General features: G+C 41.4%; 3 protein-coding genes and 1 non-coding gene across 4 annotated transcripts in view; 3 read left to right on the plus strand and 1 right to left on the minus strand.

The window, feature by feature from the left end:
* The first annotated feature begins 629 nt into the window (after positions 1 to 629).
* Positions 630 to 701, plus strand: CBG28539. The gene has a single exon. It is a non-coding gene (tRNA).
* A 3,763-nt stretch (positions 702 to 4,464) lies between these two features.
* Positions 4,465 to 14,307, plus strand: Cbr-ncl-1 (the record flags this gene model as incomplete). Its single annotated transcript, XM_045244529.1, has 10 exons — positions 4,465 to 4,621; positions 5,231 to 5,298; positions 8,544 to 8,692; positions 8,995 to 9,391; positions 9,445 to 9,825; positions 10,659 to 10,745; positions 10,917 to 11,066; positions 12,355 to 12,522; positions 12,700 to 13,902; positions 14,131 to 14,307. The coding sequence occupies 10 exons, from the start codon at positions 4,465 to 4,467 to the stop codon at positions 14,305 to 14,307; spliced, it is 2,937 nt and encodes a 978-aa protein (XP_045094806.1).
* A 1,364-nt stretch (positions 14,308 to 15,671) lies between these two features.
* On the minus strand, positions 15,672 to 17,601 carry CBG12246 (the record flags this gene model as incomplete). Its single annotated transcript, XM_002642618.1, has 6 exons — positions 15,672 to 15,854; positions 16,053 to 16,236; positions 16,400 to 16,653; positions 16,820 to 16,945; positions 17,001 to 17,241; positions 17,531 to 17,601. The coding sequence occupies 6 exons, from the start codon at positions 17,599 to 17,601 to the stop codon at positions 15,672 to 15,674; spliced, it is 1,059 nt and encodes a 352-aa protein (XP_002642664.1).
* Positions 17,602 to 18,407: 806 nt separating this feature from the next.
* Positions 18,408 to 23,172, plus strand: part of CBG12247 — a gene marked incomplete at both ends in the record, with an annotated part of 6,029 nt that continues 1,264 nt past the window's right edge. The window contains 10 exons of the mRNA XM_002642619.1: positions 18,408 to 18,518; positions 18,571 to 18,708; positions 18,754 to 18,828; positions 19,238 to 19,471; positions 19,517 to 19,694; positions 19,776 to 19,852; positions 21,043 to 21,361; positions 22,505 to 22,638; positions 22,685 to 22,837; positions 22,882 to 22,992. Of these exons, the coding sequence (XP_002642665.1) occupies positions 18,408 to 18,518; positions 18,571 to 18,708; positions 18,754 to 18,828; positions 19,238 to 19,471; positions 19,517 to 19,694; positions 19,776 to 19,852; positions 21,043 to 21,361; positions 22,505 to 22,638; positions 22,685 to 22,837; positions 22,882 to 22,992 (1,530 nt within the window). The remainder of the gene's footprint in view (positions 18,519 to 18,570; positions 18,709 to 18,753; positions 18,829 to 19,237; positions 19,472 to 19,516; positions 19,695 to 19,775; positions 19,853 to 21,042; positions 21,362 to 22,504; positions 22,639 to 22,684; positions 22,838 to 22,881; positions 22,993 to 23,172) is intronic.

Genomic DNA, 23,172 nt, shown 5'->3' on the forward strand with positions numbered 1-23,172 from the left:
TTGCTTCCTTGTGTCGGCTGTGGCGCAGCTGGGTGCAGCGCGACCTCTCGTGCGAGAGGTCATGGGTTCGATTTTTCCTTCGCTTAGTAGTTTTTGTTTTTGTTTTTAAGGACTTTTAGAGGGGTCTAGAGTTGTTTTGACCATCATAGTCCATTTCGAATAATACCAGTTATCCGAACCGCGTGACTTTTAATGAACGGCCAGGCCTAGGGGGGGCCTAATCGAAATCCGAAGAAGCGGAAAAAAGATTCGAAAAGATAATCGATGGGGCGGCTTTTCGAAGAGAAGGAGGAAATGGCTTTGATGGAGACATCAAAGATTATTACATCTCTCTCTTTTAAAACATTTGTTCTCTTTTCTTTTCATTCGTGTCCCAGTGATTTCGATTTTTTGTGTTGTTATTTGAGAAACCCTCTTCTGTAATATGATCCCTTTAAGTTTACCTAGGTTTCTATTCCTTTTTCCCCTTGAAAATTCAAAAATTTTTGGTTTCTTTTCCTTTTTCCAAATTTTGTGCCAAAAAACTCAATAACACATGGCAACATTTCCCTCTCCCTCCCCCTTCTCCTCCCTCGCCTCCCCCCGCCGCCACTCCCTCCTATACGCCCTCTGCCTCCAGGGTCAAACGTGGCCGCGTGGCGCAATGGATAACGCGTCGCCTACGGAGCAGAAGATTGTAGGTTCGAATCCTGCCGTGGTCGAAATCCCTTTTTCTTGTTTTTGTTTTTGTTTTTAGAAGCTTCGACTTGTTTTTTCAGTGAGAGACATCTCCCTCTCTCTCTCTCTCTGAAATTCTCCTTTTTCTATTAGACACGTTGTTTTGACGACGTCGACGACGACGACAAAGTAGTTGTTGTACAGCGACGTCGTCTAGAAAAGAGGATAATGCCACGGAGAGACGTCTGTTAGTGGTGGTGGTGGTGGCTGCCAAAATATACATATCATGTAAAAAAAAAAATAACGACACGGCCTCGTTAGCTTCAATGGATCTAGAAAATAGCGATAGAAACCGGTTAGAATATGGGGGACATCCGGACAAACAGACCCATAGAAGTTTTAAAGAATGTTCGATTTTCTATTTTTACCTGAAAAACCAGAATTTTCAAAAACTTTCGATTTTTAGAAAATTTTGAAGAATTCCACAATTTTTTGAATTCCTATTTTTCAAATTCTCCAATTTCGAATTTCTCGAAAAATCTGAAAATTAAAATATCGATTTTTAGAAGCCTAGAATTTTTAAAATTTCCATTTTTTCAAGTTTTCACAATTTCTAGTTCTTTTTTATTATTGATTTTTGACAGAAAACTCTGAAAATTCATTTTTCTATTTTTCTAAAATTTTTTAAAAATCCAATTTTCCTCCAAATTTTCAATTTTTTCTGAAATCTGAAAATCTGAAAATTTCAATTTTTCCGCATTTTTGGAAAAAATCAAATTTTCAGGATCTTCAGGCTGTCCAAATTTTGTCCAAATATTCTACAATTTGAAATGTTCTATTTTTGGGAACTAGGAAATTTCAATTTTCAGAAATCTAGAATTTTGTGATTTGCCGATTTTTTAAAATTTCCGATTTCTGAATTTCTGAATTTCTGAATTTCTGAATTTCTGAATTTCTGAATTTCTGAATTTCTGAATTTCTGAATTTCTGAATTTCTGAATATCTGAATTTCCGAATTTCTGAATTTCTGAATTTCTGAAATTCTGAATTTCTGAATTTCTGAATTTCTGAATTTCTGAATTTCTGAATTTCAGAATTTCAGAATTTCAGAATTTCTGTATTTCTGAATTTCTGAATTTCTGAATTTATGAAATTCTGAATTTCTGAATTTCTGAATTTCTGAATTTCTGAATTTCTGAATTTCTGAATTTCCGAATTTCCGAATTTCTGAATTTCTGAATTTCTGAATTTTTGACTGAAAACCCAGAATTTTTGGTTTCCCGATTTTTCAAAATGTTTGATTTTTGGAGAAAATCTGAAAAATCAAAAAACTTTGGTTTCCAATAAAAATCGTAGTTTCCCATTTACTATTTTGACAGGGACTACTGTACCTCGGTCGCCGCCCCCCCCCCCCCCCCATTCTCACTTCTTCTTTTTCTTCTTTTCATTATTAGAGAAAAAAGTGGGCGGAGCTTAAATGTCTCTTTTCACGACACTCTTTTCTCACTCACAAGACACACTTCTTCGGGTGTTCCAAACCCCTTTCTTCCCTTGTTTCTCTGCGTCTCCTCGTATCTATATACTATTTCTCTCGGGGAGGCTTCTCGAATATTCTATCATTCTTTCACTGCTCCTTCACCCTCTCTCTCTCTCTCTTTGCACACCACGCCTTCTGAAGACACGAGCTTATCCATTTTGGACACTAGTAGTCGTAGCACTCTCTCTTTTTCCATTGCTCAGCCTTCACCCTATTCTTCTGGGGACCCCCTTCTTTTGGGGTCCCTTTTTGCACTACTTGGAATATGTACTTCTTAGAATTCTAATTGCCATGTTAGAGGCTTTGATAAGGATTACGGTAGATCTTGTTTTGATGTGATAGGCTAGGTCTTATGCCAACGGTGCCGTAAACTTGAAGCGCGAATATCTCGGTTACTGTAAGAGATATCAAAAAGTGGTCAACTAATAAAATATAGCTCATAAAATATTAAACATTTTATTAATTGACAGGTTTTTGATAGCTTTTACAGGAGCCGAGATAGATAAGCTCAAAGCTAGGAGCTAGAAAGCTAAGCCTTCTGCCCAAGGCGCCTTACACTTTGAGGTTATTTATCTAGCTTCCTGTAAGAGATATCAAAAAAGTGTCTACTGATAAAATGTAGCCCATAACACAATAAACAATTTATCAGTTGATAATTTTTCAATATCTGTTACAGTAATCAAGATAATTGAGCTCAAAATCAATGACGCCTCTAGGGTTAAAGCTCTAGGCTCCAACCCATACCATACTACACACAAACTGTCTCTTTCTGACTCATTTCCTCCTTCTTCTTCCTATTGTCTCCACTTTTTCCATTTCCACCTGCCACGTCACCCATGGTACCATGAGTGGTACAACTAGCAGTTAGTCATACACTAAATGTACTATTAGAACGTCCTTTTTTGTACTTTCACTTCGAGCTCAATTATCTGGGTTACTGTAACAGATATCAAAAAGTGGTCGACTGATAAAATGTTAAGCATTTTATGCCAAACATTTTATTAGTTGACCACTTTTTGATATCTGTTACAGTAACTGAGATAATTGAGCTTGAAGTAAAAGGTAACCTTGTGCAAAGTCTAAACTCTTCATTTGAGCTCAATTATCTAGGTTACTGTAGGAGAAATCAAAAAGTGTTCAATTGATGAAATGTTTGCCATAATATCAGCAATATTGTATCAGTTGACAAAATTTTGATATCTCTTACGGTAACCCATATATCTGAGCTCAAAGGGCTAGGAGCTAGAGGGCTAGGAGCTATAGGTTGGAGGAGTATGTATATATACCACACATCAACCAAGTGACCTAAATGATAACCCGAGTGTATCAATTTTAATGAGGTCATGAGCTCTTAAGGGCACGCGCAGGTGTAAACGCGCTCCACTGAACAATTAGTTTAGAACTCGTGTGGAACTATATAATTGGGATTTTGAGAGGAAGCGAGATGATCAAAAATTCAGAAATTTTTAAAAATCAAAGTTAAAGACTTTGAACAGATAATTTGGGGGTTTTTTTTTCAAAATTACCAGAAAAAAAAACGAAAGATACAGTAACCCAAAAAAATTGAATTTTAGCGATTTTTGTCGTTTTAGCTAATTTTCTCAAAATTTTAAGACTGAAAATCAAAATTTCTAGTTTGACCATCATAAATTGCCTCTAGAATCCCTTCAATTCGCTAAAAAAGAAAGCAAAAACTTTTAGCCAGAGCAAAATTCGAACTCCGGACCTCGCAGGAAAGGCTGCGCCGCACCCGCCTGCGCCACGAGCGCCGAAATGAGAGAAAGGGTGAATGGCGTACAAGAAGGGCGCCGCTTTTCAAAATTTTTGAAGAGAGGGGAGGCAAATTTTGAGAACTCAAAAATCGATAAAAATCGCTGGTCCCTAGGGGCTTAAGACCCAGAATAGATATATATATATATATATATATATATTGTTTATTTAGTTTTGGCCCCTCTCTCCATTCGTGCTGGTCAGGGATGCGGAATTTGTTTAGAACTTTTGTAAATAAACAATTTTTCCCCAAGGATTTTTGATTTTCTAGATCACACTCGACCGATTTTTTTTCCCTTTCCCCATTCAACTTTTTTAATACGGCCAGTGGCACATTTATGGTCAGTGGCGCGTGGATGCAATTATTTTTACTGCTATTTTCCTCAAATTATACGTTTTTTGACCCAAAAAAAAATCATTTTTTTAAACTTCAATTCTACATTTTCTGACCCCAAAAATTCTAAAAATTCAAGATTTTTCGAGATTTCAGAGAACGTGAAATGAGCGAATCGGAGTCTCTGGGTGGGAGCAGCGCGTCGACGACGACGACGGCCGGCAGCGACGAGTACACCATGTCGCAGATTTTCGGCACCGCCGGACGTCCGATTCCACTCTCGACGTTCGCCGGCGTCGCGATTCCAAACTCTTGGGGATCAGGTTTGTCGCCTTTTTTAAAGGAATTTGAATTTTTAAATTTTGGCGCCAAAAAAATGTTTTTTTTCGAAAAATTAATTTAGGTTGGCGCCTTTTTTCCTGAATTTATGTCATCATTTTGCGTAGCGCGTCATAGAAATACGTGTCAAAATCTAAAAAAAATCGATTTTAGCTCAAATTTTAGTCATCTAAAAGTCTAGAAAAATTGTATTATCATGACACCAACATATGATGTAATCCTTCAGCGCGTTCAACGCCTTCAAAAGATTTTCGTTCGTCATCTGATGAAAGGTTTTTTTTTGAAAAAAAAATATTTTTCGATTTTTTAGGTTAAAAGTTGTTTTTTATTTAATTTTTCCAATTTTTTCCAACCAAAAATGCAATCTTTCTTCCCAAAATCTGAAAATTTCATCTGAAAATCGAATTCCCGAAAATTCCAACACATCTGACCCAAATTCTGCATTTTGTCGTAGGACTCGGTGTCGCCTCGTACCCCAATACCCAACACCCCCCGCGCATTTTTAGCTCGAAATCCACGAAATTCCTTGTTTTTAATTGTTTTTTAGCCTAAAATTTTTTCATTTTTCTGGAAATGTTACTCATTTTTTTCAGCCGTGTCGCAGCCGATGCTAGCCGGCTCATTTGGCTTGGCACCGACACCACCACCAGTCATTCAGGAGGTAAGAAAAATTGTTTGACGAAAAAAAATTTTTTTTTCGATTTTTTCTAATTTTTCCCCGCCTTTCCGGGTGTCACACCCACTTGTTTGTGATTGCTTTCCGCGCACGGAAATCGTAAATATGCATATATATACACACAGAAATAGTCATATGGGAATACAAACAAGAATTCGCCCCATATTCCTTTTGGTCCGTTGGCCTAAAATTTTCCAAATTTCCTCTCATCTCGAAGTTTCTTTCCCTCTTTTTTTCCCGCATTTCTTCTCGCGCCCGCTTCCCCTTCCAACACAACGTTTGCAGTTCGTTTCGTGTCTGCGTCTCTCACACGGCGCCCAATCTCTCGTCGTTTCCTCGCAGCGAACACACGTACATCGGCAGTTTTATATGTGTGTGTGTGTTACGAGATAGTGAGAGGAAGAGATGACGTGGCAAAAAACGTGAAATTTTCTTCTTCTTCTTGCCAATCGGTCGTCATCGAAAAAGAGGCTTGTGAAGGTCGAAAATGAGTCAAATTGGGGGTCCTAGAACTCCAAATTCCGTTGCTCTAGACCTCCTAGAACCGATTTTAGGCTAGTTTGGCTCAAAATCTTCCAGAAGATTTTTTTTTCGAATTTTTGAAAAATGCATTTTCTGAGGATTCCGATTGGTCTTTTTTGAAATTTCAAAAAAGACCAATTTCTGATGATTCCAAGTGCTCTAGACGATCTAAAATCGATTTAGAGCCTTCTAGAACCGATTTTAGGTCAATTTGGCTTTTTCGAATTTTTGAAAAATAGGCTTTCATGATGATTTCGGAACACCGAGTCCTAGGCCTCTAAATTCCGCTGCTCTAGACCTTCTAGAACCGATTTTAGACCAGTCTGAAGGTCATTGGATAAGCCGGTGTTCAAAATGAGCACATTTGGAGCAAAATAGGCTATCTAGAACCTATTTTGGGCCAATTCAGCTTGAAACTCAGAAAAACCATTTTCTGATGATTCCAAGTGCTCTAGACCTCCTAGAACCGAATTTAGACCAATTGAAGGCTTCAGAATGGCCTAGAAGGCTCTTTTTCAGCCACGTCTTCTTATAGAAGAGCCCTACTAATCGGAAATTCTCGAAGCTTCTTCTCCATCTCTTGATCTCTGATCGCCAAGCACTTTCCTCCCGCGGCGACCAAACTCCGCCCACAAAGAGAGTCTAGGCGCTCGCTCGCTCCCCACGAGATTTCCCATTTTTTTTGCGCGGCGCACAGGGTGTTCGTTTTCTTCGATTTCATCACCCATTGGTCTAGACATCGGATCCCTTTTCCAATTGGCCATAAATTTTGGGTACATTGGCCTCGGCTGGCCGGCTGTCGTCGTTTTTTTTGGGCGCCGCTGGCACTGCCAGTCTCGGGAACCTTGGCGCCCGCCTCTTAGACCAAGGGACCAGGAGTCTTGGCTATTTAGAGTCGCAGGAATTCCATATTCCGGATGCTTTGGTGCCGTCCGTTCTGTTTCTCGCCAAACAGAGAGAGAGAAAAGACACAGTGAGGGAAAATAGGAAAATAGTACCAGTCCGTTGTGTGTCTATCTATTTCTCTCATCTCTCTCGCTCTCTCTCGCCCCCGACGCTTTTCACTCTACAGCCAATGTTTCGTCCCGTCCTCTCCCCAACCACACGCTCCCCGAGACCGCCTAGTTCTTGTGTGTGTGTGGGAGAGAGAGACTCATCTTTCCTCCTCTCTGTTCTCTCCTAAAAGCCCACCGACGCTCTCGGACAATTTCTCATCGCTGTCCCGTCCGATTCGTTTCGCTTCGTTTCAATAAAAATTCTTATTCGTCTAGTGTGACACGTGTTCACATATACCTCTTCTTTACGATCCGATTCGATCCGAGCAGATGGTACCGAACCACCTGCTATCTCTTTATTAGGATAGGGATAGATAGGCTCCGCCTCCTTCTGGCATTCTCTCCTCATTATGGACATTGCTATATGTCTAATTTTGGTTCTAGGAGGTTCTAGCTAGGTCTAGATAGGGTCTAGCTAGCTTTGGATAGCCCTGGACAGCTCCGGATAGCTCTAACTAGCTCTAAATTGTTCTAACTAGCTTTAACTAGATCCAGCTAGCTAGGTTTAGCCAGCTCTAGATAACTCTAGTCTGTATAGCTCTAGACATCTCTAGCTAGGTTTAGCTATGGCTATAACTAGTTCTAGATTGTCCTAGCTAGTGTAATCTAGCTCTACAAGCTCCTAGAAAGTTTAGCTAGCTTTAGCTAGGTCTAAGCTGGTTCTAGATGGTTCTAGCTAGGTCTAGAAGGTTCTAGATAGCTCGAGATAGCTCCAGCCAGCTCTGGCTTGGCTCTAGCTAGCTAGAACTAGCTCTAACTAAGCTCCAGCTAGCGTTAACTAGTTATAGCTAGCTCTAGCTTGCTCTGGCTAGATTTAGCTAGCTTAAACTAGCTATATCTCTTGCTCTTGGTAGATTCTTTCCTCTAGAAGCTTTTATTGGCTCCTAGAAAAATTGGAAACGACCACATAGCTGCTACTGATAACAGCTAGAGGAGGAACATGGCGCCATTCCTCCTATCTCAAAATTGTTATTCTCCCATTCTCTCTATGATAAGGAGACGTGGCACAGGCATACAGTACTTTTTCACATCGCACTGTTCTTCTCCCCATAGTGTCTTCTTTCTTTTTTATCGCCAATTACTCTTCCCTCCGCCTCCTCCGTCTCCTCTCCCCTGTCACCACCACCACCGTACTGTACTATTAGGACCTGTCACTTTTTCGCTGGAGTACCATCTGCGACATTTTTGCTGCCCAAAGCGCCCATCTGTTCCACATAGCTATGCATTACGACAGTATAGAGAATTCTGGGTCAAGATTTACGCATGAGAGGGCCCACGGCTGGTTTTCGCCCTTTTTTCGACCTCAATGCTGGCCATACTGAGACCTCCATGCCTGTGAAATTCTGGCAACCCGATACCCAATTTCGGTGTAATTCTAGAAGCTCACAAGGCCCAGAATTTCAATTTTTGGGCCAAAAATCTTGGCGCGCGTGCCGCTGCCGCCATGAAAAATGACCTTCTGTCCATCCATTTTTTTTGACGAGGATGACACGAAACGGCCGCCCCTTCTGTGACAGTCACCGAAGGTTATACTATACCTATGAATTCCCTATTTTCTGAAATCTTTGCCTCGCCAAGGATCCCTCAAATTTGCGAAATTTCGAATTCCCGCCTCTCTGTCAATCTTAAACTTCCAAAATATCCATTTTGCAGATCATCAAGTGCACGCTGTGCCTAGAACCGTATCGTGATCCGAAGGTTCTCGCGTGCTTCCACTCGTTTTGCAAGGGTTGTCTGGCGAAACATCTTGAGCAGCCGGAACGTATCATCTGCCCGCAGTGCAACATGGAGACTCAGTTGAGGTGAGAAAGCTGGAAATTCTAGCGGAAAAAAGGAGTTTTGAACTATAAAAATCGCCAATTTTGAGCCACGAAAATCTAGGCTTAAAGCTCGAGGCTTGTGGCTCAAAAATCGTCTATTTTTGAGCTGTGAATTCGCCGATTTTCAAGCTAGAAAGTCACCAATTTTTGAGCTATGAAATCGCTAGTTTTTGAGCTACGACAAGCTAGGCTTAAAGCTCAAGGCTAGAGGCTCCAGGCCCTAGCAGCTCTGAGTTCACGTCTCCAGGCTCAAATTTCCAACTATAAGCTCGCCCTGTTTTCAGTGTACAACTCGGTCTCGACTCGCTGCTCACCGACTTTGGTCTCGAATCGGTGATGAACAAGCAGCAGCAGTTGTTCGCCAACCTGGCACTGTCCGAGAATGGAAACGGAGGCGCCCCAACACCATCAGCCGCGATCCCCGTCCCCAACGCCCACCTCCGTCCATCAATGGTGGCTGGCTCGGATCCGTCCAACCCTGTCGTTGGATTCGGATTCAGTTCCCCCACGTCCTCCACCTCTGGATCACCACCATTGAGCGATTCGCCTACGATCGAGGAGCAGCATCAGGCACAAATCGCCGCCATGATGCAAGGACTCCTTAACAACAATGCCGCCGTGGCGCCTGTGATTGCTCCGGTTCCAGCGGTTCATTGCAATGGATGCAAGTCTAATGAGACGGTAGGGGAATCGGGAAAGTCAGAAAATGTATAAGCATTGAGAAGAAATTACAGGCAACATCGTTCTGTCAAGACTGCAACGCGAATCTGTGCGACAATTGCACAATGGCACACAAGTACATGCACTGCTTTGCCGATCATCGAGTCGTGGAGCTCACACCAGCTGGATCGTCGGCGTCCTCCACGACGTCTTCTACACCAAGCAGCTCCGACTCGGAACGCAGTCAGTTGTTGGCGTCGTTGGGTGGAAAACACTCTCCACAGGCAGCCGCTGCGATGATGTTACTCGGGAATGGAAAGCGGCCAGTGCTCTGTCTCCAGCATCGTGCTTCGGAGCTCGTCTTCTTCTGTGTGACGTGCAATTTGGCGATCTGCAGAGATTGTACTCAGGCGGACCATCCAGCTGGAACACATCAGTATGAGCTGATTTCAGATGTAGGTGTTTGAGGAAGGTGGAAATCAGAAATAACGTTTTTCTGACTTAGTTTAATAGCTCGGAAATCGCTACCATTTGATTCCTTTCATGATTTTACATATACCGTAAAACCTGTATTAGAAGGGCCCCCCTCACTCCTAACTTCGAACCAATTTATCTCGATTCCTGTCAAAGATATCAAGAAGTGATCAACTGATAAATTGTTTATCACAATACCACGAACATTAATCAGTTGACACGTTTTTGATATCTTTTATAGGAGCCGAGATATATGGGCTCAAACTTTACGGTAATTAAGTTATTTTGATTCAAATCATTTGAATTTGAATTTGGGCTTTTAGGATTTATGAGAATAATTAGAAACAGTAGTGTAACCCTATAATGTGATTAATGTGTGGGCGAATCGGAGTCGTGACATAGTAGATCATCACGCATGAATAGAGAGCCTAATCAAGGCGAAGAAGAAGAAGAAGGAGCACATGACAACATCTGCTCTCACTCTCACTATATATATGTCATCAGATCAGATATGTCATGCACCTGTCCTCCTTATAAGGACATGTATGCAATACCGAGCTTTGTAGAGATAGATAATCCCCAAAATCTTTGTGTCAAAGAGTTTTCTATTTTACTACTATAGATTGAGGATTAGAGTGAGAGACAGAGAGAAATAGAGTGTCAGGTGCTTTTCTGAGGGGTTTCAGCTTCCCCAGAAAATGAACAAAACTTGGTGTATTTCCCCTTGACGAAGGCCTGGAAAAAGGCCCATTTGGCCTTAAAAATAGCCATTTTTACCCAGAAACCCCCCCCCCCAAAAAATTATGTTTTACAGGTTGCTGACAAACAGCTGCTGAAAATGGAGCAACTCATCGCCGACGCGAGAAACAAGCACGCTGACATGCTGGACATGTTTAAGCAGGTGAGGCATCTTTTTTCTTGTTAATCCTCATACATCTCACCTTATTTGCCCTTTGAGAACGGATCAACACTTTCGATCCATCCCAAGTAGGGACAGGTGTAAAAATGAGGGGACCCCTTAATACGATGTACAAATATGGACATTGGTCATTTGTATTGTCTAAATTTCCAGGTCGACTCGAAGCAACAGATCCTGACGGCCTCGCTGCACAATGCTCACGCGCAGCTCGACGAAACGGTGTCCACGCTGCTCCAAGCGATTCAGGAGCAGAAGAAGCAGCTGTCCAAGGAGATTGATAACGCGTTTGCGGCGAAGCAGGTAGTTTTTCTGGGATTTTGGAGTGCAAAATTAGCGTATGTATAGCGTTAAATAAGCATAATTAATGCTGGAATTTGAATCATAGAACTTGCAAATATAGCATAAGGTGCCAGATGGCCATCGCTACCCTAACAGAAGCGGCGAGATCAAAACTATCGGGAGGGGGGGGGGTCCTAATTACCAGTAGAGTAGCCGTCCCCGGACCGCCCGGAATTTTATGAGCCAGGTGTCTTTGTCGATATCTGATCTGAGTAGCTGATGCTGCTGCTGACCCAACAATCAAAACAGCAGCCCAAAGAATTGACCAAAGAGGTGTTTATGGTGGTTTAATGAGGTCATTTTCCCCTGTGTCGCATGGATTAAAGGAGAAGGAAATTAGGCGGTAAAAGGAGGTCGAATGTTGCCTCCCTCTAGTTTGGCCTTGACGCATAGTATAGGGGATTTGAGGGATTAGGAAGATTTTGAATTTCAAATTTCGCGGGGTTTTTTTAGTGGAAATTAGGCTAATTTTGTAGCAATTTTCCCAGGCTTTTTAGACCATAAAATTTGGGAAAAATTGAAATTTCGCTTTCTCAGTGTATTGATCTTGTTTCGATGCTCTTAATGATCCTTGGGTCAGCTTAAATCGGTCGAAATTTGGCCCATTTTGTAGCTATTATAAATTAGAGGGCCAAGTCTTGTTTCGATGCTCTAAGCCTTGCTCCTAGTTGGCTCGCCTCGCTGTCCAAGAGATCATATTTGCTCAGACACCAATGTTCCACCACCCTACGAGACAATGCCCTACTTATTGTCTGGTCAGACTACAGTAGCCAGAGAAACAATAAGGACCACCCGCTGGCTGTGTTTTTGTTAAAATGAACCGTGGAAACAATGGATCCAGCCTAACAATAATTGAGTATGTCTGATTGCGCAACAAGATGACCTCCTATCTAACAAGAGAGTCCCATTTTTTTTTGCCACCCACTCGAGAGAGGGGTGTACGCAAAGATGACAAGTAGAGATAGGGATGAGTACCGGAAACGAGAGATCTGAATCCAGAGATGTTGGCTAGATAAGGTTCCCACGAGACCTGGTCTCAGACCACCCATGGAGACCACCCAGGGATTGAGAGGGGGTGATAAGGATTTGAGGGGTAGGGAGGGTGGGATGGAGGGATAAGGGGAACGAAAATCACTATTAACAGCGTCGCCTGGCTTATCTTGGCAAGATGATCTTGCGCAGTAATCAGGGGACACTGATCTATTCACACTTTCTGATAAAAGTACAAAATGACCATGTTCCTTATTTTCAGATCCAACTCACAATGGTCGACAAACGGATTCAATCAATGGCCGACAAGCTCTCGCAAACCATCGAGTTCTCCCGACGCCTCATGTCGTTCTCGTCGCCAGCCGAGGTTATGGTGTTCAAACAGTTGCTCGACACTCGTCTTCAACTATTCCTGGGCTTCAATCCCGATGTGAGCATGCCCTGTGTCATTTTTCCCCCGGGATTCTTTGGGCTCTTTTTCCGGGTTCTTTGGGTCATTCAGCTTGGTAAATTAGGTTTAAAATAGGTTTTACCAAGCTGAATAAGCCCATATGGGCCATAACAATATCCCTTTACGCATATATATATATTATTACTTTATTTTCAGACCAGCGGAGTGCTCAACACGTCGTGCGAAATTGAGTACCTCGGAGCCGCCGGATTGTACAGCAACTCGTCCAGTGCAGTTCAACAGCTTCTCGGAAGTGTACGTGGAGGAAATTCCAATCCTATCGCCATTCCAAATGACTTCCTGATGCCATCAGCGCAGACTGGAATGCCGCCAACGCCAATTGGCAGAGCCCCGGGATCAACTCGTGGCATCCAAATCGAGCAGAACGGACTGTCCCGCTCGCCACCACACCACGTCGCCGCGTCGCTTCCAATGAATGCCTTCTCGGATTCCAACCTCCTCCGGCCGAACAAGGACTTTGGAGGATCCTCACAATCGCTTGGACCATTCAGTGCCCTTAACGGAGCCGCCGCCAGCGCTGATCCATTCTCATCGCAATACGATAAATGGAGTCTTGGAGTTGAGCCAGTTGGATCAGTTGGAGGACTCCTCGAGGGAGGAAACGTTGATGAGGAGAAATTCCAGACGCTCTTCCCACCATCTCGCTCTCAGATCAAACGACAGAAGATGATCTATCACTGCAAGTTTGGAGAGTTTGGAGTCATGGAAGGCCAATTCACTGAACCATCTGGAGTGGCTGTCAACGGACAGGGAGACATTGTCGTCGCCGACACGAACAACCATCGTATCCAGGTGTTTGACAAGGACGGCCGCTTCAAGTTCCAATTCGGAGAGTGCGGAAAGCGCGACGGGCAGCTGTTGTACCCGAACCGTGTTGCCGTGAATCGTACCACTGGAGACTTTGTCGTCACCGAGCGGTCGCCGACTCATCAAATTCAAGTCTACAATCAATACGGTCAATTCTTGCGCAAGTTTGGCGCCAACATTCTTCAACATCCGCGTGGAGTGTGTGTCGACAACAAGGGACGGATCATTGTGGTCGAGTGCAAAGTGATGCGAGTCATCATCTTTGACATGTTCGGCAACATTTTGCAAAAGTTCTCGTGCTCTCGCTATCTGGAGTTTCCCAACGGCGTGTGCACCAACGACAAGAACGAGATTCTGATCTCGGACAATCGTGCTCACTGCATCAAGGTGTTCTCCTACGAGGGACAATATTTGCGTCAAATTGGTGGAGAAGGCGTCACCAACTATCCGATTGGCGTTGGAATCAACTCGTTGGGAGAGGTGGTTGTTGCTGATAACCATAACAACTTCAATTTGACTGTCTTCTCGCAGGTAAGTTAGATAATTCCAAGCTGAATTATCTCGGTTTCTATAAAAGATATCAAGAAGATTTCAACTGATAAAATGATTGTCATAAAATCAGCACCATTTTATCAATTGAAAATTTCTTGCTATCTTTGACAGGAAGCGAGATATTCGAGCTCAAAGCTGGCAGTTTTTGAGCTCAATGTTGACGGATTTCTGGAAATACAGTAATCAAAATTCAACCATTATTTTCAGGACGGCACAATGATTGGTGCCCTCGAGTCGCGTGTCAAGCACGCTCAATGCTTCGACGTCGCCCTCGTTGACGATGGATCGGTGGTTCTTGCCTCGAAGGACTATCGCCTCTACCTCTACCGCTTCCTGCCAGCATCGCCATCGACAGCCGCCGCCGCTGGAACTGGCCAGATCTAGAGCATTTCGATTCTTCTAGAAACTTCTGATTGAGCAAAGATTGAGCAGCAGCAGCCACGAGGATCCCTTCCCCCACCCCTTCTTCTTCTTGTAAATGTCTGCCCCCCCTCCCACCGCAAAAATGTGATTTTTTAGTGTTTTTTATCCTTTAAGGTTTTTGAGCTCCGCAGTTTTTGCCCCCAGTTTTTTCCAGTTTTTTTGGTTTTGTTGTTTTTTTTGTGTATTTTTTTGCGAATGGGGCTGTGCCCCTACTATTGGTTTTTTTATTTGTTGATCAATTGCCCCCGCGCCACCGCCGCCGTCGACCTACAGTACATCTTTTTTCCCATCTAGAGTGGTTTTTATTGATTTTCTTTTTTGTTGAGCCTGGTGCTCGCCCCGCCCACGCGTTTTCGTGTAAAATGATCCCCCCAGAGAGTGTTTTTTGTATGTTTTTAGGCCCCGCCCCCTTGTCTCGACGTCGTTTTGGTGTTTCAATGGTTTTTCTACTATCCATCCTAGGGTTATTTTAGAGCAGACACGAGCTGGTCTCGGTTCCCCAGAGCTCCCCTTACCTCCTCCCATTGAGCCCTCAAAAAATTCCAAAAAAAATAAGCCCCGCCCCTTTATATTATTTATTATTATCGCCCCGTCCCCTTTAGAATGTTTGTATGGCGCCTGGAAGCGCATTTTTCTTTTTTCATCCCCATATATAGCACCCGTATATATATATAAATTCGCCCCCATGTCATTTAAAAGTCCCCGATTTTCCCCCCAAAAATATATATTGTTATCTTTTTTTTTCTCTATCTAACCCCCAAAATTCCTTCTCTTTATTCATTTTTTAAATTTCGCGCGCAGTAGATTTTTTTCTTTTTTCTCTTCTTCTATTTATATATTTTTCTTGGGCACTTTTTTCTTTGTTTTTTGTTGATTTTGGTGTCAACCCCCCTACTAGCCCCGCCCCCCTTTTCCCCTTCTCTCTACCCGATTGCTATTTTAACCGGTTTTCTCGAAAAAAGAAAAAATCTGAAAATCATCTAAGCCCTTCCCCCTTCCAGAAAATCTATCCTAAAACTCGTATATACATCTTGTTTGCCTCTTTTTTTTATGTTGTTTTTTTTTCGCTCTTTAAAATGTCTTTATTTTTTTTGGCAGGCTGGTTCCTGTTGTTTTTTTTTCTTCGTCGTTTCTCTCTTTTTTTTTTTTTTGATTTTTGATAGCTTTTTTGCTTCTGAGAAAAATCTATAGCAACCCACACCGTTTATACGCCCAAACACCACAAAAAATCCCCATCGCTTTTCTTCGTTTGTGTTTGTCCTTTTTTTTTTGTTGAAAATTGAGATGAATAAATGAGAAAGGCGGTTCGAAAAAAAAACGATTTTTTATGACTTAAAATAGTTGGATAATTGAGGGGATACGATGAATTTCAGACTTGGAACTTTGAAGAATTTTAGGTATTCGGGATTTGGGATTGGTGAGCTTTCTCCAAGGACCATGTTGACATTGTGCTTGGAGATGATTTGGGCTAGACGGGAGGAGTCTGGGTAGTTTGGAGGACCTTCGTACTGAAAAAAACCTCTGAAATTTGGCTGGAAAAAAGCTTTAAAAAGGAATTGGCCTCGGCAAAACTCGAACCAACAAGTGTCAGATTCATAGGCAACGCTCCACCCACCTGCGCCACAGGCGGCACTAGCAGAAGGAGAGGCGGAAGGCGTATAGAGAGGAGGGGGAAAGAGGGAGGGCGCGGCGGGGCGGCAACTCACCAAAGTCAAGGTTTTTCCCATATACCATGGAATCAGCAAATCCACCAGGGAGTTCAAATTTTCGGGGAAATCGAGCACCAGGAAATTTTCAACATGATTGTTATTTCCAATTTTCGCTTCGAGACCCACTTTTCGTGCTTCAAGTGCGTCGAGTAGCTCGGTGTGGCTCACGGGATGGGATTTTCTGGAAAAAAGTGTGTTTGCTGATTTTTTTTTGCTTTTTTTTGGGGTTCTTTCGTCGTGTGCGGTCTATATTTGCTCAAGAGAATGGTGACTGGCACTGGGGGGAACGGGGGAACACACAAATTTTTTTTGAGATCAAAAATAACTGTTAAAGATAAAATTACCCATTTTCATTGATAAATGTGAAAATAACATCGTCATCTTTCCAGGCAAAAGAGGAATCTTCTGGAACTTTTGCTACAGTAATCCCAGCCATTACAGTACTCCACTCCCAGTCGCGTCCATCATGCAGATCTAACTGGGTACGGTAGGACGGGCGGCGCGCCGGAAAATGCTTTTTTGGGGGCGGAACTCCGGGATTTGGTGACACGTGGCGGATAATGAGCAATTGGGTGGAGGAGATGGAGGAGATGATTGGCTGGAAAAAGGCAAATTCGCTCTAATGAGAATTTTTGAGGTTTTTGAATTTTTGAATTTTTGAATTTTTGAATTTTTGAATTTTTGAATTTTTGAATTTTTGAATTTTTGAATTTTTGAACTTTTGAATTTTTGAAAATTCAAAATGCGCCCCATTGATAAACTACCTCAATCGCATTTTTGACCTCAATAAGCTCCTGAGCCTGCCAAAATGCGTCCACCGATATCAGGAATTTCGGATTTTCAGCCAAAATTACTGATTTCAAAATTTTCGATTTCGTCGTTAGGGGATTCTGAAAATAACGTTTTTTTTTTGAAAACTCAGATCTACAGTAATCCTCAAAATACCATAATCGAAACTTGAAATCCAGCATGATATCCAGCTAGAATTGTCAGAGGAAGTTGTAAGATTTTTGGGAGAAAAATGAGGATTTTTTGGGGGTTTTTGGGATTTTCAGAATTTCCAGATTCTTCTGGAGCCGTTTGTAAATGAAGAGATTTAGAGATTTTCCGGATTAGAATATCTACAGTATCCCAATCCACGTCACAGCAGTCGTGTACGTCTTGATCGTCCCAATAGTTGCCTTCCCTGGAAAAATGAAAACTACAGTAATCCAAATTCCAGAAATGCCAGAAAATAAAAATTTATGAGAACTACAGTAAATCAATTAAAAAATGTAAACTACAAAAATTACAGTAATCCCGAAAAATTTCTGAAAATCTGAAAATTCAGAAATTCAAAAATTCAGAAATTCAGAAATTCAGAAATTCGGAAATTCGGAAATTCAGAAATTCAGAAATTCAGAAATTCAGAAATTCAGAAATTCAGAAATTCAGAAATTCAGAAATTCGGAAATTCAGAAATTCAGAAAACTCACCAAATCAATCCAATATCCAGCGGTTTTCGAAAATTCGGATTCAAGTCGACGCATTTCTTGAAAAGCGACATTTTCAAAAGAGAAAATTCGAGAATTTGGAATTCAGAAGAATATGAAATTGTTTGGAGAATTCCCCGGGCTCAATTGAGCACAAATTGGCTCCAATCCAAGAAAATTTCGCAGTTTCCGCAATTTTAGAGAATGTTGGTGAACAAAATATGAGATGAAACTAATTTGAACAAAATAAAGGTAATTTGGAATCACTATACAACAAATATACAATTTTGCGGACATCTGGACAAACAGGCAGACATAAAAGGGTGTATGCGCTATATCTCAAGAAGTATGAAAGCTACAAAAATGTTTTCAACTACAAAAATGTAGCACGTTTTATAAGCTACAGTTTGATAATTGATAACTTTAGTTTGATAATTGATAACTCTATTATAGTTTGTGAGATATGCGCCTTTAAAGTGTACGCGCCTCTAGAGGCCGTCTTTGAGCTTCCTATCAGGTCGCGCTCACTTTAAAAGCGCGTATCTCAAAAACCATTTACGCTAGCTAAAAGCCAGCAACCACAAAAATGTAGCTCTTAAAATTTTACACATTTTTACAATTAAAGTTTGGTAAGACAGAGAAACCAGACATCTTCTCTTCTCTCCGTCTCTCATCCCAGAACCCAAAAATGTCATCAATAATAACAAAAGGAAGTTTCTTATCAGTTCCAAAACTATAATGTTCCCGAAAAATGATAATGAATCAATCATTTTGAGCCAATACACACACACACATACACAAAAAATTAAACATCACACAGAAAAAAAAAATGATAGCGAATTTTTTAAAAAGTCAGAAAATTTTGTGACACCATCTAAAAATGCCTAATAAGTTTCGTGAGTATTTTTTTGAAAAAAAAACCCAAAAAACTGTTTTTTCAGCACTTTTTCATCCGTTTTCCAGAAGACTTCATATAATTTTACTATGTATGGTAGGAATTGTTCTGATAGTTCAAAAAATTCCAAATTTTTAAACATTTTTAGGTCGGATTTCTGTGTACGACTTTCATGCGAATCCATTTCGCACTAACCATGACTTGTATGGTGAATTCGACAGCGTTGGCTGTCAGAAATGAGGCAGCGGCGGCGGCGGGAAATTCAAATTTCTCACTTGTTGAGGAGGTTTTTAGGCAAAAAGGCCTGAAAATATTAAAATTGACTTTTCAGATCGATTTAGTGACAAATGGTCAGTGCGGATCAGCTGAAGACACTGGTCAACAGAAAGTTGTAGTGGATTATGGGGTATGGTTTGGAAATTGGCTTCTAGCTTGAAAACTAGAAGAGCTAGATAAAGAGTTTTAATTGGAAAATGTAGCTTACAAAATTTCGGATATTTTACTAGTTGGAAGTTTTTTCAATAGCTAGCTAGGTTCTCGAGATACATGGCTTAGAAGTTAGGGCGCTCCAGCCGGCGAGAGAGCGAGAGACGCAGAGAAAGCGGCACCTCTCGCTGTGGAGACGCAGGGAAATGGCGGTGCGCCCTCCTCCTTGCCAGCCGCCTTTGCTTTAAAGCTCTATATCTCGAGAACCAAGCTAGCTATCTAAAAACTTCCAACTGGAAAAATGTTTTAAATTTTATGCTCTACAATTCTTCAGTTACAACTTTTCCTCTAGCTCTCCTAGTTTTGGAGATATAACCTCTCTCATTCAGGGTGACCTAGTCTGGACCAGCTACGAGCAAAACCTAATCTTCTCTGGAACATTCTGGGGTTCTCTGATTACCGTACTCCCCTCGATGTTCTTCATCGAGCGATTTTCGCCACGTCATGTTCTCCAGCTAGCTGTTGCTGCATACATCTTGGTTACAGTAATCACCCCATTCCTGGCCACACATTTCGGATATTTTTCAGTCTTTTTGGCTAGAGTTGGGATGGGATTAGGCGAGGTTTAAAACAGAAAATTTGGGTTGAAAAAATAGGAATTCTTTTAGGGCTTCATCATCCCTACCAACAATGCAATAATCGGAAATTGGTTTCCAAGTGCTGAAAAGAGTACAGCACTATCGATTTTTACACTTGGAAATCAGATTGCGTCGGCTGGTGGAAGTCCTGTGGTCGCTGCTCTTTGTGCATCCGATTTAGGGTGGCAGGCCACTTTTTATTTTGCTGGTAGGACCTTAAAAAAGACATAAAAACCGATAGGAACACTATCGTAAGGCCATAAAAAGGAATTTTAAAAAAATGTCACAGGTGGGCTCGAACCCGCGACCTCTAGATTCAAAGGCAAAAGCGTAACCATGTCTACCAACGCACCAACTGAAGAAAGGGTTGTGTTTGTCGTAAAGAAATGAGGGCGCAGCCACCACCCTTCACTGTCGCGCCGCAGCCCACTAGCGCCACTGCCTAGTGTGGTGTAGTGGCTAAGAACCTCGCCTATCAATCTAGACACCCGGATTCGAACCCACCTCCCTTGAAATCCTTTTGGCGCTATGTTGGTTGGGGGGGGGGGGCACTCTTTTTTGACTTTTTTGGCATTTTCTGACTTGCGCATTAATTCTAAGCATGTTAGAAATATTTTTGAGGTGTCTGGGCCTCTAGAAAGTATAAAATAATATAATAAACTACAAATTCCTGTTATTTGCTTCTTTATTTTAGACTTAGGCTAAACGCCGGCGCTAACGTAGTTCGGAGGGCGGCCCAAATTTTTTGAATTTGGCGCCATTTTCGGATGACCCAGTGGAAAGAAAACAAGGGGTTTTTGCCTAAGCCTATAATTTAAAAAAAAAACAAAAAAATCTGAAAAAAATTTCAGCCAAAAAAGTACTGAAATTGGCGAAAATCAGTGAAAATCGCACATTTTGGCTGAAAATTCTTTTCAAAATGTTTGGTTTTTATTTAAAATTATAGGCTTAGGCAAAAACGCCTTATTTCCCTTCCTCTGGGATACTTTTGGCGCCAAATTCAAAAAATTTGGGTGCCCCAAATCACAAAAGCCAAAATAGGAGAAAAATGCAAATCTCATCAAAAATGCTGATTGAGAATGCTTCATTTCCGAAAAACTTTCCCGAGAATCGGTTTAAAGGAGGCCAGACACGAAAGTCTACGGGGTTTTCTTGGGGCGACTCTGGTAATCGGTTTCTAACCAGATTCGGGAAATTTTCCATCCAGATTCGGGTAAAATTCCAGATTCGGAAACTTTTTATTTTCCGACCAGATCCGGTGATTTTCTGACCAGATCCGACAAAGCTAATTTTCCAACCAGATTCGGATTTCTCGCGCTTTCAACAGAAAAGACCCAAAAAAATCAGCGAAAACTTCAGATTTTTTCATTATTTCAGTTTTTTTTTTGCTTTTTGAAATTATTATTCCTGGTTACCCATTCAGGTGCTTCCAGTCACTGCTCTTTTCAACCATATTCGGATTTCTTGCGCTTTCAACAGACGAGAATTAAGTGCTTGATTTTTTTAGGTTGTTTTGCCCATAGTTGTTCAAAATAGAATAATTTCGAAGGTTTCAGATAATTATGAAGCGAAACAGGTGCTCACTGGAAGAAATTATGCGAGACGCTGAAGAAAAAGTGTATAAATGGCGAAAGGATCAGTATGATCTCAAAGTTGACGGGAAAACAGAATCGGGAAATAACGAAACTTTCGGAATTGATTCAATTGTTGCCTCGGGCAATGAAGAAGATGTAGGAGAGAGGAACAGTGACGATGGAACTTTTTTGACTGACAGAAGTGAATTGAACGAGATTGAAGAAGGAGAGACACGAAACGCCTGGAGGTGTCAAAGTAATCAAGATTTGCAGAGAATCTACTTTCTTGTTACCACTACCAGTGTGTGACTTCCGATTTTTTTTCACTTACCGGTAACGGCTTTTTTGGTAATTTTACCGGTAATTTACTGGTAAAAATTCACCGAAATTTACCGGTAAATCACCAGTAAATTTACGGTAAATTTACCGAAACCGTACCGATAGCACACACTGACCACTACACATTCGAAATCAGGTACGATCTCAAGGAAGACGAATTGAGCAAATGAAGAAAGAATTAAGGAAACTTTTACTGATTTCTTAATAAAGTTATTTTTAAATGCTTTTTACGGTACGGGAAATTTCAAAATACGGGTTCACTAAACAACGCGCACTACGACGCTCCGCTCGTATTTTCCGACCAGATCTGGTGAAAGTCCAACCAGATTCGGCTAATTTTCCAACCAGATCTAGCCATTTCTGCTCCGGAATTTTCCCGAATCTGGTTGGAAAATTACTCGAATCTGGTTAGAAACCGATTACCAGAGGAGATCATGCATTCTGACGGAAAGTCGTGCGATTGCGACCAATGCGCGCTGCTTGACGAGCATTTATTTTTTTAGTACACACTAGATTTTTTCAATGTTAGGCGATAATTCCAGACATTTTGTCGATATTCTGTCATTCCATGATGTCGCCGCATGAAAACAGAAAAAAAAACGAAAACGGATGGGTGGGAATCGAACCCGCGATACGCGACCGGTAGACAAGCGCGTTCACCTCTACACCAAACGGCGCCTGCCGTTGGCTGCCGCTAAAACGGTTATGAAACGAGGAGTGTGCCGCCGCTTGGAAGAACGTTCGCGTTCTCGCTTGTACGGCAAAATGGAGTTATGGTTGGATGGCCATACATATTTTCTGACTGTACCGTGTCATATATAAAAAAACTAGAACTTTAAAATTTTTCATGTCTGGCCTCCTTTAAAAGTTCCAAATATTCATATTTCAAGTGCCAAGGCGTTTTAGCCTAAGCCTAAAAAAAAAGAAGCAAATAACAGGAATTTGCATTTTATTATATTATTTTATACTTTATGGATGTCCAGACACCTCAAAAATATTTCTAACATGCTTAGAATTAATGCGCAAGTCAGAAAATGCCAAAAAAAATTCAAAAAAGAGTGGCCCCCCAACCAACATTGCGCCATCCTTTTTTATTCTTTTCCAGGAATCCTTGCCACTATTTGGTCCATTATCTGGTTTTTTACTGCTTCGAGCCACCCATCTAAAGTGAAAATAATGACTAAAAAAGAAAGAGAATACCTATTAGCTAATACAATGAAGAAAATCAATAAATCAAAGGTAATTTCCATTTATCAAGCAAGTTCGCTCTATTGACAAATTCCAGAAGTCTCCATCAGTCCCTTATGCCAAAATCCTAACGTCTCCAGCGTTTTTGGCGCAACTCCAGTGTCAATTTTTTGTAAATATGGTCATGACACTTTTTCAAATTTATCTTCCCGCCTATTTCAAAGAGGTTCTGCATCTTGGAGTTATTGCTGTAAGACAGGATTACTGTAGCTACAGTAACCCTTCTTTTTTCAGAATGGAACATTCACTTCTATTCCCAACATTTTTAATATGATATTCAAGATTGTTTGGGGTATTGGAATTGATAGATTAAAGGAGATGAAGATTTTAAGTAACACTGCGGCGGTGAAAATTTCACATGGGTTCGGTAAGTACCTATATCTCAAGAACTAGAAACGCTAGAAAAATTTGGAAAATTGGAAATTATAGAGCATAAACTTATACATATTTTGTTAGTTTAAAATTTTCAATAGCTTTTCTGATTCTCGAGATACAGAGCTTAGAAGTTCGGCGCTCCTGTCGGCG

The sequence above is a fragment of the Caenorhabditis briggsae genome (genome assembly GCF_000004555.2).
Source record: "Caenorhabditis briggsae complete genome, chrIII, whole genome shotgun sequence".
NCBI classification, from domain to species: domain Eukaryota; kingdom Metazoa; phylum Nematoda; class Chromadorea; order Rhabditida; family Rhabditidae; genus Caenorhabditis; species Caenorhabditis briggsae.